The 19,444-nt window shown below is 38.0% G+C and overlaps 1 protein-coding gene across 2 annotated transcripts in view; it reads left to right on the top strand.

Moving 5' to 3' along the window:
• The first annotated feature begins 563 nt into the window (after window positions 1-563).
• Window positions 564-19,444, top strand: part of SREK1 (splicing regulatory glutamic acid and lysine rich protein 1) — a 37,748-nt gene continuing 18,867 nt past the window's right edge. Inside the window, exons 1-2 of one of the 2 annotated variants that reach the window (XM_005505959.4) lie at window positions 564-907; window positions 11,673-11,806. In XM_005505959.4, coding sequence (XP_005506016.2) covers window positions 747-907; window positions 11,673-11,806 — 295 coding nt within the window. In that variant the 5' untranslated portion in view covers window positions 564-746. Of the gene's footprint in view, window positions 908-11,672; window positions 11,807-11,840; window positions 19,194-19,444 lie in introns of those variants that run through there. The other variant, XM_065047441.1, reaches the window with a different exon arrangement.

The following is a 19,444-nucleotide window of genomic DNA, read 5'->3' as shown; positions in this document are numbered from 1 at the left end:
TCAGCTCAGGTCTGGAGAATGGAAAGTCTTGGAAGCTAAAATATTCATGTCTGAAACCGTAAATCTTTCACTGCCAAGATGCACAGTTCTTCAGCACCTAAGAAAGACTGCAGCAGATCCTTAATAGCAACCGCCTGCACGCACAGTGCTCGGTCTCATTTTCTACAGTTAATTTTTAAAGATAGCTTGAACTGTAACTCCAGGTAAAAGCCATTTAATCGGGATAGATTCCCACTCCAGTTACAACAAAACCATTACCAGCTTATTCCATTACAACCCCTTCCTGTTTAAATATAGTTAGGGTGTTTTCAAGAGTTTATTCCTTAGGGTAATTAAATTGTCTCTTAGTCAACTTGGCTACCAAACGAGCATTTAAATGGGAAATCTATTTTCTTTTTGCTTCCATTTCTTGGGGGCATATTTTAACTTGATGGCAGACCGTTCGGGGGATTTCACGCCAGACCAACGGGCGGATTCAAACCGGATCTACTAATGGGGTGTGGTTTTGTACCCAGGCCCCCAGGTGCCTCCAATCTACACCAACCCCTATTTTGCTCCGCTGGTGGGGAGTGTGCGTGTTAGCGACCTCCCCCAGAAACTCCTCCACGGAGCAGTCGAGTCCGCCGCTAGAGCGCCCGCGCACGAGGACGCTCTAGCAGGCGCCGCGCGCTCCTCTGTGTCGTCAGGTCCGCCTCTTGGGCTGTGTGTGGCATCGCCGCGAGCAGAGCGGTCGTGCAGGCTCCGCCATGATGAACAGCGGAGGCATCGGGGTGCCGCTGGGCTTCCCCTTGGGCCCCACGTCCGTCATCCAAGTCACGAACCTGTCCTCCGCCGTGACCAGTGAGCAGATGCGAACTCTCTTCGGCTTCCTGGGAGATATCGAGGAGCTGCGCCTCTATCCCCCGGAGTAAGTGGGGCCCGCGCCGGCCTCCGGAGCGATAGAAACTTGGGAGGAGGAGGAGGCCTAGAGCGGCCAAGCGGGCGGAGGGGGGAGATAGAAGGCTGTACGTGCCATCTTAAGTGTGGGCACCAAGGCTCCCCGCCGGGGGAACGGGTCACGTGGTCCCACCCCTTCGGGTGGCAGGAACGGCAGGGAAAGCGGAGCTTCGCCCGCACTTAAGATGGCGGCCCAGAGCTGGGGAGCTGCCGCGGCATCTCCGGAGCGGCGGGTTTTGCGCGCCCGCGGCGGCGGGCAGGGCCGCGGCCTCCCGCGGAGGTGCCGGCGCGGAGTCACAGCCGAAGGGCTGGCGAGAAGCCTGCCTGCTGCCTGCCCGGAACGGGGCCCCGGCGCAGCTCTCGTCCTCCCTGTGTTCTGATGAGCCCCTTGCTGTGGCCGACCTTTCTCTTCGCTCGGACTGAGCGGAGGGCGGGCGGGCGGGCGTGCGAGAGAGCGCCAGGCCCGACCCCGCCCGGCTGGCTGCCAGGCCGCGCTGCCCGGGCCCTGCGTGTCGGAAGGACCAACTATATGTGTATCTACATATATATATATATATATATAAATATATAATATTTTTGTCCTGTTAGAAGGGCTCTGTTTTCCGAGAAGCGGCCGCTCTAACAGAAGCCAAAGTAGCTGTTCGCATAGGGTCGGAACCTTCCCTCCCTTGTGCTCAGAAGTGCCCCCGATAAAACCTGTGCAGGTTTTATCAGGTTAATGCCAGACATTACATGTTTCTCGAAATTGTGGCTGTTCTTGTTATGTGAGCTGAGTGCCAGGGATGCCCTCGTATGGGAGATAACTGAGGTTTGCAAAATAACAGTATTGTTTCTCCCGAGCAGATAATGATCAACGGAACAGGGGAGGAAAAGAAATATTTTTTTCTTAATGCATCTGTTGTTTTAAGACATGAATGACAGATGTGTCCTTTCACACCATTTATCTTTCCTTTTTAAATGAAAAATATGGATAGCAGAAAGGGGAGGAAGTCATTCACATCCAGATACCTCAGTTTTAATACAAATAACACATTTAGATGAGTAAAATTTCTGTTTTTAAAACTGAATAGCAAAAAAGTTGGTATTCATCAGTTTTATATATTACTGCATTACATCTGAGTAGGCTTGAATGAGGACGGTCCAGAAAAATGAAATATTATTTAATATCTATATCAAGTATATGTAATAGACATCAATTCTTGTAAAGACATGCTTAAAACAGCCTTACTGAGTTTTAAGCACTCTTTAATAGGTTTGTGGTGATTTTTATCTGGTTTTCTAGGGTTTTAATTTGGACTTCAGTTTTCTCCTGACTGCATATATTTTTTGTTACTCTTATTTTTCACTAGGTTATATAACAGATCTAAAGGAAAATAGATACTTTCTAGACATTCATATGCAAATCATGTTTGCGCCTATGTATACAGTTTTGCTGGTGTGTATACATATCAAATATTAAATCCAGTACCATAGTAGGGATTGACTTTGAAATGTCAAGGTTATAATGCTGTAAACTTCAGTTCTAAATTATTAATTTAGTTTTCAGACTTGGCATGCAGGGTTATGATTACTATTTTACTTTCTGTTTTTTTTACCATTTTTGTGCATAACTTTTAGAAATATGCATTTCCTTGCCTAATAGTTATGGACATTTGACCTGACTTTCAAATAATTACCTTGTAAAGAAATCAAGTATTTTCTCAAATGTCCTTCTTGCGAACCAAAAATACGTGCTTCCTGTTGACTCTGAAAATATATTTGAATAATATTATGATGAATTCAGAAAATAGTGTTTAATTGATGAGTGCACAGGAAGCAAAGGTGTCCTAAGCAAAAAGTTGCTACAATTGGTGTCTGATTTGTTGAAATTATTTTTTGCTTCTGTTTTTTCCTGAAGTATTTAATGATTTAAGGCCTAGATTACAAAATAAACTCTTGCTTTTCATTCATTTAAAAGGGAAATGTGCTTTTTACATTAGAATCAACATCAAAACAAAAAAATCATGTTATCCCAGTCTTAGCTTTAAAAACAATTCTGTAGGAAATCCAAACTTATGATGTGTTCTAGAGCATGAATTTTGCTATATGCATGGAGTAGCGGGAACTCACTTTTTAGTCTGATTTCTAGATGAAAATCATAATTCAGTAAATTGAATTAGTGAACTACAGGTCTCACAGATTTTGACTACTGAACAACAAATATTAATATGCTCTTTTTAATTTACTTCATGCTGTGGAGTAAGAGTAAGCTGACATAATAGCTTTCAGAAATCTGAGAGTACTTGTATTACCTATGTTAAGTGAAAGCATTCACTGAGATTAGGACCCCATTTGTTAGCCTTCATCCAGAAATATATAGTTAAAAAAATAAAGCAAACAATTCTTGTTTCAAGAGTAATAAATATTTTAATATTAAATGGGTAGTATTCTGACTTTTTAAATAGATTAAGCAATGAGCTGAAGTAAAAGTATGTGTTGCATTGTGTAGAATTGCAACCTGTTTTCTCTTTGCTTCTGTGTTGCAAATATTCCGTGTACACACAAGATATTTTTACTTAGTTAAGCATGAGTTTGCAGAGTAGACTGAGGTTGTGTTCTCTTCTGTATGCATTATTTCATGTATGTAAAAGAGAAGAGCATTCATGTTAAGGAATTTATGGTAATATTTATAATAGTTAATAATAAGCCAATTTTTTTAATAACCAAACTATTTTTTTGATTGAAAGGAAATAGCATCATAGAATATCTCGAGTTGGAAGGGACCCATAAGGATAACTGAGTCCAACTCCCTGCTTCATGCAGGACTATCTAAAACTAAAACATGACTAAGAGCATCATCTAGATGTTCCTTGGACTCTAGCAGGTTTGGTGCTGTGACCACTTCCCAAAGAACCTGTTCCTGTGACTGACCCCCCTCTCTGTGAAGAATCTTTTCCTAATGCCCAATCTGAACTTCCCCTGACACATTTTCATTCCATCTCCTTGTGTCCTTTTCCTGGTCACCAGAAAGAGGAGAACAGCACCTCCCCATCCACTGCCCCCCTATTGAGGAAGCCGAAGGCTGTGATCAGGTCACCCCTCAGCCTTCTCTTCTACAAGCTGAGCAAACCAAGTGACCTTAGCTGTGCCTCCTAAGTCTTGCCCTTGAGGCCTTTCCCCATCTTGGTCATGCAGCTCTGGGCACACTCTGATAGTTTGAAGTTTCTTCTTATTTTGAGGTGCCCAGACCTGCACACAGTGCTCCAGGTGAGGCCGCACCAGTGCAGAGCAGAGCGGGACAATCACCTCCCTGCCCGGCTGGCAATGCTGTGCTGGATGCACCCAGGACACGGTTGCCCTCTTGGCTGCCAGGACACACTGTTGGCTCATGTTCAGCTTGCCACAAACCCAGATGCCCTGCTCTCTTTCCACAGGGCTGCTCTCCAGCCTCTCGTCCCTCAGTTTATACATATAAGCAGGATTAGCACGTTCCAGGTGCAGAATCAGGCACTTGCTCTTGTTCAGCTTCATGCAGCTGATGATTGTCCAGCACTCCAGTCTATCCAGATCGCTCTGTAAGGCCTTTCTACCCTTGAAGGAGTCCATAGCTCCTTATAGTTTGCTATCATCAACAAACTTACTTAATGTACATTCGATTCCTGTGTTCAGGTAACTTATGAAAACATATGAGAGCAGTGGCCCTAAAACTGAACCCTGGGGAGCCCCAGTGGTGACTGGCTGCCAGGCTGATGGAACCCCATGTTAAGCCCGATCTGTCAGCCAGTTGCTCACCTTGTCTAGCTGTGTGCTGGACATTCAGTCCAGCAGGATACTGTAACAAACAGTATCAAAAGCTTTGCTGAAATCCAAACCTACCACATCTGGTGTCTTCTCTTGGTCAACTGGGTGAGTGACCTTGTCTTAAGAGGGAACTGAGTTATTTAAGCAAGACTTTTTCCTCATGAACCTGTGCTGGCTATGGCCAGTGACTGTGTTGTCTCTCAGATGTTTTCCAATAACTCCCAGAATAACCTTCATAATTTTACTAGGTACTGAAGTGAGACTGACAGGCCTGTGATTACCAGGGTCTTGCTTCTTACCCTTCTTGAAAATTGAGACAACATTTGCCAGCTTCCAATTGACTGGGAACTCTACAATGTCCCAAGACCATTGAAAAATAATAGAGAGGTACCACAATGACTTTGGCCAGCTCTTTCAGTGCTCCAGGGTGAATCCCATCGGCCTCATAGATTTCTGTGTATCCTGCTAGAGCAGCAAGTCTTGAACAAGTCATATTCTGGTATTTGTGCATGGATTTGGTCAAGGACATGGACCATTTTGAAGCTTTGGTCTTGACAATTTTGATTTATTTTTTAAAATATTTTTTATTCTTGGAAGATATGCTTTGCATATTAGCTTTAGATTTTTTCTTTTCTTAGTCCTCTTATATTTTACTCTCTCAGAGCAATCCAAGAGGATTGTAGAAGTGGTGAGTGATCAGGTGATCATTTCCACCTTATATGAAATTCCTTTGATATCACTTTTCCACTCTAATTCATTATTAAGCACCCTACCACTGACTTGAATGAAACAAGAGAAGGTTTTTGAAGTCTCTGGCACTTGTAGGTTTTGTGCTTCAGTGATTGTAGACCAAAGTACAGGCCTATGCTATGGTGGTCTGAACTAGCAGTGTTAGAGAGAAGGATTAATTTTTACCCATTTTCTACATTTGTCCTGTCATTAACATGTACCTTGGTTTTATAGAATGCAGCAGACAATTTCCTTAAAAAACTTAAAGGAAGTCTCTGTTGCTGAATATAATTATTTACAGATTATTTTAAATATAAACCACCTCAGATTTTTAAGACATTAAATACACTACAGGCTTTTAAAGATGACTCTTCAGAATTCCCAGCAACCTTCCTGAACCCATTGACTTTTTCCAGCAATTAGTGTCTTAAGACTGTTCTTTTAAAACAGCAGTTTCTGTTAGGGTACTTTATTTTGGATCTCAGATTGATTAGAAGGACTTTTTTGTGACTGTTGAGTTAAATCACGCTTGGCTTTTTGGTAGTTTGTCATTTCATGTTTTATTTTCATTGGTCAAAGCCCTCCAGTTTCTTCAGTCACGGCTAATCAGCCACCCCTTTAAGATGAATGGATTTCATACGTGCCATGTTCCTGAAAGGCTAGTTCTCTTTGGGAAGTTTCTGTCTTGTGTATTTGAGGCTTTCACACTTTTTGCGAATGGCAGTAAATGCTACTTTATTATTACTGTTATGTTCCAAAGAGGCCTCTGTGCGCTATGCAGTCCACCTTCAGATTTAGTGTTGAGGGCATTGGAAACTCTTGGCACTGAAGATGTAGTTTCCGCATGGTCATCCTCCTGATTTTAGCTGCTTGTCAGTGAGGCTTCATTGGCAGTGAAAGCAATATTTCTTTTAATTGAAAAAAAACATTATCATCAGTAGTCTTTCAGTGGGTCAGAGATGCTTATTTCTGGTGGCTGTTCTTTGTATTTACTTGTTTTCTTAGGAGAAAATTTCAAATTTGACTTGGTTGTGCAACTATACTGTTCTGCTCTCTGGAACACTTCCCCTAGAAACTTTAATCTAAAGATTGAAAGCACCTGCTTTTGGGCCTTGAATAACATCAGTAAACAGGTGTAAGATAAGCGAAGGTGAGAAAAGGGTACATTTCGGGGTTTTTTTTGGTTAATCTGCTCTTTTCACTCTTAATTTGTATTTGATTATCAGATCTTAAAGAGACCAGCAAAGTTGTATATTTTATCATGCTGTATCTGTCTGCTGTATTGGTTTAACCATCTTGGTCACTGGTGTGAAAAATTTGCTCAAGAAACTTAGATTTCAGGAGACTTTTTTAACCCTTTCCTTGTAAGACTGATCTCTTAAAAAGTGCCATAGGTGGCTTTCAGTGCTCAAAGACCCCTTTTATTCCACTGCACTACCAAACCTTTTGGTCATCTCTTCTTCCCTGTGCCATAAACAGAGCTTTACCCTTGAGAATAAGGATATTTAGAGACCCTCTGAGAATTTGCCCCCCCAACCTTTTTTTTTTTTTTGACCAAGTTTATATGAAAGGTGCTCAGAAATGAAAATAAGGCATGACTGTAAAGTCTTTTGAGAAAATATGATTTCTTTGTTATTTGGTTTCTTAATTTGCTTGTATGTGTAGCATTTTCTGTTTTGGTTACACCTTGAGGAAAGCAGGATGACTAGATTGCACGTTTCTGATTTTACCAGTTGAGTTCTGGGTTCTTCCTGAAGTTAAAGGCTTAAATATTGTAAACGAAAGTTTAGATGTATATGAAAATGCCTTGGAGAATTATGTTTAGATAGGATTAAAAAGTCAACAAGAACAGAAAATAATATTACAGCCACAGCCCATGTAAAGATAATTGGTTTATATAATAAGAGTTGTTACTAAACCAGGACTTCCATGTGGATTTGCCAATTTTGCGTAGAAGAGGAGGGCTTTGTGGGGCTTTGCTGTCGCCTATAGTGATGTTCTGTCACAAAGTCTGAGTAAAAAGGCCTGAAGTTTTGAATACCTGTGTATTACCTTAATTTGGTTAGAGATCTCCATTCCCAACATGAGAGGTGCTATCACTGTCTAACAAGAACTCTTCAATTTGCCATTTTCAAAACTTCAAGAGTTTTTGTGAAGTGGAAATACACAAAAACCGTTAAGGAGGTAGGAAGGAGGCCCCCTGCAAGCCCGCATGTGCAAAAGGTCTCTGAGAAACCACGCTTGTGTCATGATGCCAACATCTGAATATGCAAGGGCATGAGAGAGTATACTATGTTTCCTGCCCCGCAGAATATTCCCTGAAGCTTTTGTCTGTTTGTTGTGTGTTGCTTTTAACAGCCTAAAGATACTTGTATTTAAATTTACAAAGGTCTTGTTCAAGAAAGTATTAATTTGGTACCTTTCTGTTGGCTGTTTAAATAGACTTTTGTGAGGAGATAGTTTCTTTTTTGTCACATTTCTGAACAAGACCAAGACCAGATTTTATAGATCACTTCCAATTTGCAGTACAGTAGAAATTTGAAGCTGGTTTGCAGGATGTGACAGATCTTTTGCCCTGGGTATGTACTCCAGTATGCCAGCTGCTCATACAGCTGAGAGTTGGTTTTTGCTGTAATAGGAGACCAGTGATGTCTGTAATCAGATTCTTAGTACCAGTCATGCTTTTATGGTACAGTTGTCACCCAGTTAAAGTCCATGTTTCAGAGAAGCCTTCAAAATTACATTGTAGTGATAAGCCTTCAAATGTGCCTCTAAGAGGCTTTTTGAGCAACAATTGTATTTTACAGAGTGAATTATGTGAAAGCAGGGAGGCACAAACTGTCTCCATTAGGTGTTGAAAGCCCTGCTGTGTAATACTGTTTGCTTCCGTATGGTCTACAGTGTTCTTGGAGGCTAGAGCACACACGTGTTTCTTAGACATTGATGGCAGTGTAGATGAGGCATTTGACATAAAACGCACAGAGCCATATTTAAATGAGATCTGCACAATTATTCCATAACATTTTATTTTGATAAGTTATTGTTTTCTTTTGTCTTCTTCACCACCACCACCTGAGAAAATTCGGACCCTTAGAAGGATGTTCTGTAGCCTTTTATTTGATTTTTTTCCTGTAGCTTGCTGCACAGGTCATTCTTACAAAGTGTTTCTGATTGGTTCATGTTCTGTTGGAAGATTAATTTCACTGTCTCTCTACAAGGAAAACAAAAATGGCAGAAATATCTAAAAGCTATTTATTTCATTTTTTAAGTTTTCTTGCTTTCCTAATGAAGCTGGATTATAGCAACCTTGAATCAGGGATGTAGGACTTGCTTTTTTGCATCAGTGCTTTGTAAGCCTAGGAAGAAGACTTGTGACTGTATTTCAACTGAGCCTCAGAAAAGGTTAGCAGGGGAACAAAAGGATTAAAACAGAATAGGACTTTTCAGTTTCAAGAAAGGCTTCTTAAGAAGACTGTCAGGGAGGTTTAGGAGATCCATTTCCTAAAAGGAAAGGACTCAGTCACTCTAAAACCTTCTAGAATTTTAGAACGTTTTGGATCATAGTCATCTCCCTCAATGTAGACACAGCGTTGATGTGTTTTCAACAGAGGTGGTCTCCTTATGCAGAATTTGTCCTCTGTAACCTTCAGAAAACACTTTGTACCCAGAATTGTTTTTAGAGCCTTGTTTGCAATGGTGTTCTGATATTAATATTTTTTAACCTACGTTTCACGTAGCTTTTCTGATTGGAATCCAGGAAATACAGGGGGGTGAATATTATAAAAGGTACACTTGTCAGAACTGGCTCTATAGTTGGTGAAATTTATAAGAATTATTTATGGGACCTGTAACTGCCTGGAACAGCATTATGTTCTTGCTTTAGCAATGAAAACAAAAGTAAAAAACCAGGAAATGTTAGAAGTGTTCAACAGTCTGGACCACAGAATCTTAAGTGAAGGCTTCAGCCCTTTGGCTTTCAGCACTGGCATGTGTATTTAAAAACAAACCAACCACAGACAACAACATCAGAACCGAAACACCCTCTCCTCCCAACACCCCCCACATAAACCCCCTTACACCCTCTGTTCAGCAAACAAACAAAAGAACCCTGGAGCCATAAAAAATATCTTTGCAGTCAACGAAGCCCGATTCTTCAGAATATACAAGATTTGAAGTTGTATGCAAATATTTCTGCTGAGTTTTGAGAAAGTCACAGGTCAGTGTCACCTCTGATGGAAACTGTTCTGCGCCAAAACCTTGCAGGTGGCTTGGAAGCCATTCTGTACATCTCTTTCTTTCCTGAATGTGGAAACTTGAAACTGAAAACATGGGCCACTACAAACTAAATAAATGGGCAGAAGAAATGTAATAATCTTGCAATGTTTTTAATAGAATTTTCCATCATAAGTGTTTCTGAATGCCATTCTGAAGTAGGCTGGCTCTAGATATTTTACCTAGGTGTCATGTTTTTGGTAACCAGAAGCATACCAGTCTGCCTGTCTCAGACTATGTTCCTGGTTCATTTATGTAGTTTATATGATAAAATAATGTGTCTAAAACTTCTGAGCTTGTATTTAAATACTAAAATCTAATTAGTAGAGGGAGTACCTGCTTGGAATTTGAGGGACTACAAGATGAGATGGGCCAAACTTGAACTGCTTTTAGTACTTCCAGTAAGTTGACGAGTGTTCCTATTTCTGTTGAGGGAGGTTCAGGATGAAACAATGTATGCGGTGTATTTTCCACGAGTTACTGCTTTGCTAGAAGACAGATGGTCTTTTCAAGTGGAAATTGGTGATGTTCCAGCAATATCCTGTTGCATTCTATTTTTGAAGATTTCACCTGTACTTGCTTCATATGAAGACATATTCTGCTTGTGTAAACATTACAAACATTGACTAGGAAATGTATTTTTTAAAGCAAGCTTCTTTAATTTTGATCAAGATTACAATGTTAACCTGTTGTGCCTTCTGACATCTCTGTTGGTATACTTTGTAATGGAAAATCAAATTACAAATTTTCTTCCTTCTTCTAGCCAAGTAGTTAATTTCTCCTCTCTCCTCCAGTGTTACCTTGTACTACACTATGCCAACTAATGCAGATCATTAAAAGGATTTTTGTTACATTAGTGAACTAAGACTTAACATTTGAAAGAACTCTCAAGAACTGTTTTTATCTTAAAAAGATTTAATGAAAATGCTTTTGTGAAGACCTAAGAAAGAGTATTGGTTATTATGGGCTAATTTCTGAAGGTCCCACTGAAAAATGCCTGAGCTTGTTGTTTGACTTTCCTGAACAAGGATTATTTGGAGGAAAAAAAGATCACAGAATCACAGAATGTTAGAGATTGGAAGGGACCTCAAGAGAACATCCAGTCCAATCCCCCTGCTGGAGCAGGAGCACCTAGATGAGGTTATACAGGAATGTGTCCAGGCAGGTTTTGAATGTCTCCAGAGAAGGAGACTCCACAACCCCCTTGGGCAGCCTGTTCCAGTGTTCTTCTACCCTTACTGAGAAGAAGTTTCTTCTCAAATTTAAGTGGAACCTCTTGTATTCCAGTTTGAACCCATTACCCCTTGTCCTACCATTGGTTGCCACCAAGAAGATCCTGGCTCCATCCTCATGACACTCACCCTTTATTTATTTGTAAACATTAATAAGGTCCCCCCTCAGTCTCCTCCAAGCTAAAGAGACCCAGCTCTGTCAGCCTTTCCTCATACAGGAGATGCTCCACTCCCTTCATCATCTTCATTGCCCTACGCTGGACTCTCTCCAGCAGTTCCCTGTCCTTCTATAACTGAGGGGCCCAGAACTGGACATAATATTCCAGATATTGTCTCACCAGGGCAGAGTAGAGGGGAAGGACTATAAGATGAACTATGAATTATTTACTTGACAAATGTGTCAATTAAATGTGTCAACTGCTTAGAATAGTATTTTGGAACAGTACTGGTAGATGTTGTTTAGCAACATTCTAAAAGAAAATAAGCTATGTTAATTTGAGATTTTACCTTCTGTAAGTTTCCACTAAAAAGGAGGAGGTGCTATGCTAAGCTTTTCTCATTGACATAGTAAATAGATGAATTAGTAAACTTATGTATGCTTGCCTTTTGGACAACTTTTCCAGGAAGTCTAAAACATATTTTTTTCTTAAGAAGTGGTAGTTAAAAATACATATGTGCAGTTATTTAATGTGACTAATTTTTTTTTTTCCTTTTATCTTGCAGCAACGCACCTCTTGCTTTTTCCTCCAAAGTATGTTATATTAAGTTTCGTGAAGCATCAAGTGTTGGTGTGGCCCAGCATCTAACTAACACGGTTTTTATTGACAGAGCTTTGATAGTTGTGCCCTGTGCAGAAGGTTAGTATTTCAGACATTCTTCTGTAATGTTGGTCTTTGTTGTGTCTGCTAATTGTTTTGAGCTTTCCATGTAAGGAGGTGATGCTCTTCTGTTGTTTTATTTTATTTTACTGCTTTTTGAAAAAAAATCTTGAAACAAAATTGAGAATTGAGTAAAGAAACCCAATTATGTAGATTTAGTTGAAATTAAGCATTAGAAAAAAGGTAGTTGATTTAAATCAGGGTGATTAAATTTTCCATAGTAATTAAGTATTTTGAAGGAAAACAAGGTAAAATAATTAAATAATTCCCTTCAATATCATTTTTGTTGGCAAGCTTATTCTCACAGAGTTCTCACCGAAGTCAATGGAGCACTGAAAAGATCAAGCAGTTGCCTGGCACTGTAAACATTGCAGTTTGGATCTTAATGCGTGACCTTTGGTGATATTTTGTGTTGTGATTTTTTTTTTTTTTTTTTTTTTTTTTTTAAAGATACTGATTATTTTTCTTTTGGCTGAATTCAATTTTTTTTTTCTTGTAGACATGTGATAAATGCATTTTGCCACTTCAGATTAATCTAATCTAAAATATTTAACACAGTGATAATTACTGTTTGAATATAAATGCTTACGTCCTGATTTAATAAAAAAAAATCAATTTTCGGTTCTTCTTACTGTGGAAAATATTACTCTGTGTGCCATAAAAAGGCTTTCTTACATATACTGGTACTCCTTTTTGGTTTTAGATATGTCTTTAAAAATGCAGTGATCTGTACAGAATGCTTCCATCGTAAAATATTTTTAAACATTTTAATGAAATCCAATTATTGGTGAATACTAGATTTAGAAGTGTTCCTTTAACTAGCTTTGATGCCGGACTTTCACAGATGTGTTGAGTACAAGGTAGTTCTTACTGGTAATGTAATATCCCAGATCCGAATACAGATGATCTGAATGCATCCTGTGGCAGGTATATCGCTGGAGTTAGGCAGAGCCCCATTGACTTCATTGGGATCATTGTGGAATTGAGCATTTGCCCATTTAGTTCTGGACGTTTTACCTCTTTGGAATGTAAACTTTGCAGCTGATGGAGTGAACGTAACTTCACTTTGAACATGGTAGCTGTTTTGCCATGAACAACAATATTTAGAATGATTGGACCATAAACTGCAGTAAGTCCAAAAATATCTTCTGTTAACATGACTTTTCTGACTGCAAGGGTCAGGTTCTTGTTCAAAAAGATACTGTTGACTTCTTGGAGTTTGTTAGCAGTGGTCCCAGAGTACCATTTTTTGGCATGTTTGCCACATTGTGATCTGGATAGTATGAGACTGTGCTGCTGTAATAATGGTCTGGGATGTTCCTGGCAAACTCTGACAAGTCTCCAAAATTCCATAGACTCTGTAAGGACTTACACTAAAGGCTATATTGATCTACAATATAATGCCTGTTTTTCTAGCCTTCTTAATAGGGCTGTATGACATATATTTGTCTTTGTGAAGCCTAGATTTTTAGTTGCTTTTATGTCTTTTTTTGGGGGCTTTTTGGTTCTTATTTTTTGAACTTGTTCTTAAAACACAGAGGGGATACAGCTGTATCCGCTTGAAGGTCCATACAGGCTAATGAGACCAGAGTCCTTATTATTGAAAAATTGCTCCTATATAATTAACTACAAATTATTCAGGATCTTAGTTTCACATTTCACTGAAAAGACCTTAACAGTGGTTCAGTACTGCCAGAGAGGAAAGATTGCTGCATAATGAATGACCAACACTTCCTGGTGTTTTTCTTCAGATGAGATCACTGCCTGATGCGATAGGGCAACAGGCAGGTGAAGTTACATTTTATGTGTCTCTTGATGATGGACAATGAATGGATGCAGAATAAAATCAAGTGGAAGGAGAATAAAATCAAAGTTATGACAAATCTTCTTTCAATTCTATCTGTAGCTGACTTATTAGGCATTTCTGAGAAAACATGATAGAAAAATTGTCACTGTTCAAAATCATTCTGGACTGCACAAAGTTTTATGTGTAATTAGGTGGACAAGTGATTGGATTATGAGGTAATTTTTTTTTTTGGTAATACCAGAATGCAGTTTTCATGTAACTTTCCAACAGAATCACTGATTTTAATTTATAAAGATGTGGATTTACATAGCTTTAGCTTTCTGAAGAATTTATTGTGTGGAAAAAGTATGGCTTTGGAGACCACGGTGTAAGATTTGTCATTCACTGTGGATCACATGATGCATTGTTAATGGAGTCAGCATGGTATATCACAGACTTTAAAAGTAGTGATAGCTATATTCTACCAGGAGGTAAAATTGTATCCTTGGCCAACAGTGCCGTTAGTAAAACATTTCATGTGCTGAATAGAACATAGAGGAGAGGTAAAACAGAATTCTGAAAACTTGGTTTCAAAAACCAGAATAAAATCGGAAATTTGGAGTGTATTTGAACAGTGGTGAATCAAGGGAGTATGTGGAGGGAATCACTACCAATGAAAACAATGTTAATTTTATGACACTCAATAAACAATTTAACAGAAATGTAATTGTAAATGTAGTAACATTATCCAGCTGTCAAAATATGACTTTTTTGTGTGTGTATCGGTATGTTTTTCTTTAAACATTATACTTTGGGAACGCAAAGGTTGAAAGATAAACAAAGATGACACCCTAATCATTCTAAATTTTATGTCCACATTATCTGGTAGATGGATTTTGACTATTAATTTGGTTTTGTATGTTTTCTCTGTGTGATATTTGTGCATTATTAGATGACTAGACTGGCCAAGGCAGACCTGTTACACTTGCCTGAGTTAGGCATTGTTTGCCATGCCACTAAACCTGCCGCCAAGTGAAACCTTCAAGGGGGAAATGAGATCGAAGTCTGGCCTGCTGAAGATGGACGCCCTGTCTCTGTTTTTATTTTATTTTGCTTTCTTTCCTTTGTTTCTTTTTATTTTATTTTGTCCCTTTTTTTGTTTTGTTCTGTTAAATCTCTTTCCCTTGTACTTGTGAACTGGTACTTCAGTTCTGTAAAAATAATGTTTTGTAAAGGGTTCACAGTGTTTCATTTTGAAGTTGACATGAAGCTGCTTATGAATGGTGGATGGTATGCACAGAATTTAGAATATGATTAATTTTTATGCCGTGAATTTTGAATAAATTTCATTTGGAATACATTTAAGCATCTAAATTCAACACATTGAGCACATTGTGTCAGAAGACAGGAATAGTGAAAAATATGAGCTTTTTTCATAACTTACGCTTTATGAATTTATCTTGGAAAAAGACAGTTGAAATTTTTATTTCTGCAGAAATTAACTTTACAAAGTAAAGTCATGATTTTTCTCTGCTGCATTTCCTCTTCTCAGCAGAGTAGTTTTATTTTAGGTTGCATGGTCTGTTTAAAAGAAGGCTTACTATTTATGTCTAATATGAAGAATTTAAAATAATTATTTCTAAAATACAACTTCTGTGAACATTGAATGTCATGAAGTACTTGCTTGCTTCTGGTGAAACCTTGCTCCAGTGAGGTCAGTGGCAGTAAGATTTCATCTTTTTGTTCTTGTAATTTTCAGAGAAAGCTGTTTACCACTCATAAGTACAAATGCAGCCTGAGGTTTTGGTTGGAATGTTACGTGAGGCACATTGTCTTTTAACACTGTTATTTGTGGGAAGATTGAATCAGTTCTGTGTGTGTGTATGTGTGTATTGCACTTTGATGTGCTTCAATGGTAGTTATTTCAAAAAGAGTTTGTTTAAGAAAAAAAAAAATAGAAAAGAAGAAAACGATGGCTTTTTGGTCACCTCACAATCTCTGAAGCCCTGTCAGTTCCTGCTGGAGTGATTGAGAAGGTTCTTATCCCTGAATGATGTTTCTACTTCTTGTGAAATGGAAGCTCTGAAACAGAGGTGGTGGACCAGGTGGTGTGTCAGGTTTTCAGGCATTGCTCCTCCCAGCCAGCTGCACTGGGATCAGTTGGTTTCACTCTGGTAACGCATCGGGCTGTGCACTGCGGCTGGGAAGAGCTTTTCTTCATGATCTCTGTTGGATTTAGCTGTGGCAGTTGAAGTAATTGCCAATAGGTGTAATCACTTTAATTTCTGCTGCTAAATCCAATAAGGATAATGAATTGGATCACACAAAAATCATTTATTGTAAATGTGCATTTGCCATTGATTTAAAATAGCAGGAAAATATTAATTCCTTTTATTATTTTTAGAGCAGGTTTGAACTGTAAGTATTTTTTAAATTAGAAAACTTACTTATTTCAGGAGCAGTTTTGGGGGGAGGATTAACCATGTAGTTCCAGTACAAAGACTAGGAAATTAATTTCTTTGGAACTCTCGGAGGGGGATAAAAATACTGTGATTAATACTTGTTTAATGCAGGTACTTCAGTCAGCATTTAGCAAAATGGATTCTGGTATGGACTAGGTTGACAAAAGACTTTGATACAAAAATGTAATTATCATAACTGATATTTAGGACAACTATAGATTTCCTAAGAAGCATAAGGTGTCTCTAGGCAATGCAGAACTAATCTACATCTGTTTCCAGATACCTTTGCAAAGTGAAGAATCAGTAAATAGATGATCATAGAATCTCTACTTTGCTTCTAAGAAGTCTTTCTAAGGATGTCATATAGATGTGGCATCTTTATTTTGTCTGTTTCCCTTACTAGGAAATAAACTTCAGTATCTCATTTCTGTTCAGCTTTTGAATACCATAAGTTTAAAAAGCAACACAGCTAAACTGAAGTGTCCTATTTTTTTGTGTTATAAACCACATGTTTATTGTGTCTTTATGGGCTTGTATGCCACTTATAAATACATTCATGGAGGTGAAACTCCAAAATTTAGAGCCTGTAACTTTAAAGTTATTTGGCCTCACATGTTATTTTGTTTTTCAAAACTATCTGAAGAACAGGGAAGTAAATTTGCAAAATATTTCAGGTTTGTTTCTTTCTTCTCCCCAACCCCTCCCAGTTTGTTATAAAATTTGACCTGGTCTTAGAAAACTGGAGAAGGATCTTTTGAAAACACAGTATCTTTGAATACACAGGCAAATTTTCAGGTTTCTCTCTGTAGAGATAGACCCTTTCTCATTCTTGAATAGGATAAGTGAATCTCTTTGTCATGGAACTGACCAGCTAGATTTTTTATTTAAAATCAAACATTACATTGTTGAAGGACCAAAGTATTCTATAAAGAATACTACTAACTTTACGATATTATTCATTGTTTGAACTACTATAATGATGCAGTCAACTGAAAGTTTTTGGGGGATTCCTTGAGCATCATTTGAGGAAGTTAATAATTCCAATTCTTTCAGTAAGATGACCCATATACTTAAAGTTTAGGCTTGTATTTAAGTACCTTTCTGAACCGACTCATTGTCTGTTTAGTTATGTGCCTAACTCCATTCCTATTTAAAAGGGCTAAACACCTAAGCATCTCTTAAGTTTATCTGGTTAAGTGTATATTGAATTGGCTATATGTAAGTGCATACTTGAATTAGGCATATACTTATGTATGTTACTGACCAAGGATCTAAATTAGAATGTAGATACACCAATTTAGACACACGACATTCCTACCATTAGATTTACTTGCACCATGTCTCTTGATCCTGTAGACACCTCCATGAGTATCCAGTTAATTGCAAGATGCTGGCTGTTCATGATAAGGTGTGATGCATTAGTTGTTTGAAAGCACTTAAGTATTTTGTTTTGCAGAATAACTGGTACATAATTCTATGCCTAATCTGCATGCACAGCTACTGAGACTGTTAATTCTAAAGCCTGTGAGCTACATATTAGGCACGATGTGCAGCAAAGTACCTCATACTCATGAGCAGTCAGGCAAATCAGGTGCACCTCTCATTGCATGCCTGGCTTCAAAATGAGATCTTGTAAAGAGTGATGAACATTGTGGTGGTGACTTGCATGTGTTTTAAAAGCCCCGGAAGTCATTATTGCACAGTTAATTCTTAGGTGCTAATAATTTTCCTAGTTTTCTCCTTTAGATAGCAAAATCAAGTGTTTTGTTACATGTTAATGAGCAAAATGCCTCAAAATTTAAAATAAATAAAATCAATGTAAATAGGAAGCACGGGGGAAAAAAATGGGTACTATTATTTTATTTTTTTCTATTCCACCTATGCTACATGCTACATAAGTTTCATTTAGATTTGATTTGCCCTTTGGTCGTACCCAGCTATAACCTTGTCCTCGCTGCAGATCTGTAGAACAGGTTTGCAATACATTTTTTCTTTTTTTTACAGAAGTATGTTTCCCGTGGGGTCTATTTGAACTCGTATAGCTAAAACTGCACAGTGTTTTGAAACTTATCTCATGTTTTGCTTTTGGATAAGAGTGCTTATATATTCATTATAAAATCCTGAAGTTGGGGGTTTATAGCTAAAATATATACAGTTTGAACCAAAGCAGTAAAAGCTACTGGCACAGTGTTTGTGTATACCTTGACTTTTAAAACAATGTTTATATAAATTCATTTACTTTATTAAAGTGCGTGGGGTAATACCAAAGGGCTCAGTTGGATAGCATATATATAATTACGTCAGTAATTTTGAACAGATCATAGATACCTAGTATAATTAGAACTTCTTTCTGTAGTTTTTCAGTTCAGTGTTTAGTGTTTGTACCAGTTTAAATCCCTTTGCATTTCAAATTTAATATGTACATTTAATGGTAATCAATTAAAGTATTTTGATTTTTGAAGAATTTTAGGGGTTCATTTAGCAGTCTAATTGTGACTAAAGTTGAATGAAACCTACATTTAATTCAGATTAGATATTACTTAAACATTTAGCATGACGTGGGATTATAATCTGGTTGAAATAGTAGGAAATACATATTAGCTGATTGGTTATTATTTTCTTCAGTCTCAGTAAATTTAAGCTATTTTATCAAAGTTTCAGATAAACTGAGGTGATCTAGAATGTAAGAGTACAAATCTAAATTTTTTCTGCCTTTCCCTCCTCCACCTCCAGCTTCACTTGTAGATGTATTATGTGTAGTCACAGTAGTGCAGTAGTTTTTATTTAATTTTATTTATTTTTACATCCAAAGTAGGTAGCACCAGAGGAATAATAATACTTTTTAAAAAGCACTGATTTCAGTTAGCACATACTTTGTGGGTTTTTTGTTTTGTTTTGTTTTTTCTTTTACTGGTTTGGTTATTTGCCATTTCTGGGGATTAAACTTTAAAAAATGTTCTTCTTTTCTGTATCTGATGTTCTGTGTGCTATTAGTGATGCAGCCAACACGAACGGTTGTCATGTGTAAAACAACTTTCGATCACCGCGAAAACACCGCCCTGGGAAAGCGTCCATGCTTGATATCGTTTGGTTCATGAACATTAAGTTTCCAGTACAGGTGACCCATAGCTCAAAGTGTTAAATAATTGTATACATTATTCAGTTTTTAAAATAATAATCCATTAATGAGATTGCTAGTCTTTGAAGTTTTGCTCACTTTTGTTTTTCCTTGTAGAGCAGGGTAAAAGGAAAAACTTAAGTTCTTATTTGTTTCTTTGTAAGGATCTGGTAGATAGATTCATTGATATTTATTACATTTTTAATTTGCAAGGGTAATTGTAAAATCTTAGAAAGAGTAACATCTGTGTA

The sequence above is a fragment of the Columba livia genome, chromosome Z (genome assembly GCF_036013475.1).
Source record: "Columba livia isolate bColLiv1 breed racing homer chromosome Z, bColLiv1.pat.W.v2, whole genome shotgun sequence".
Classification (NCBI taxonomy): Eukaryota; Metazoa; Chordata; class Aves; order Columbiformes; family Columbidae; genus Columba; species Columba livia.
Note: the sequence above shows the minus strand (reverse complement) of the source record. Positions and strands in the feature narration are given on the sequence as shown.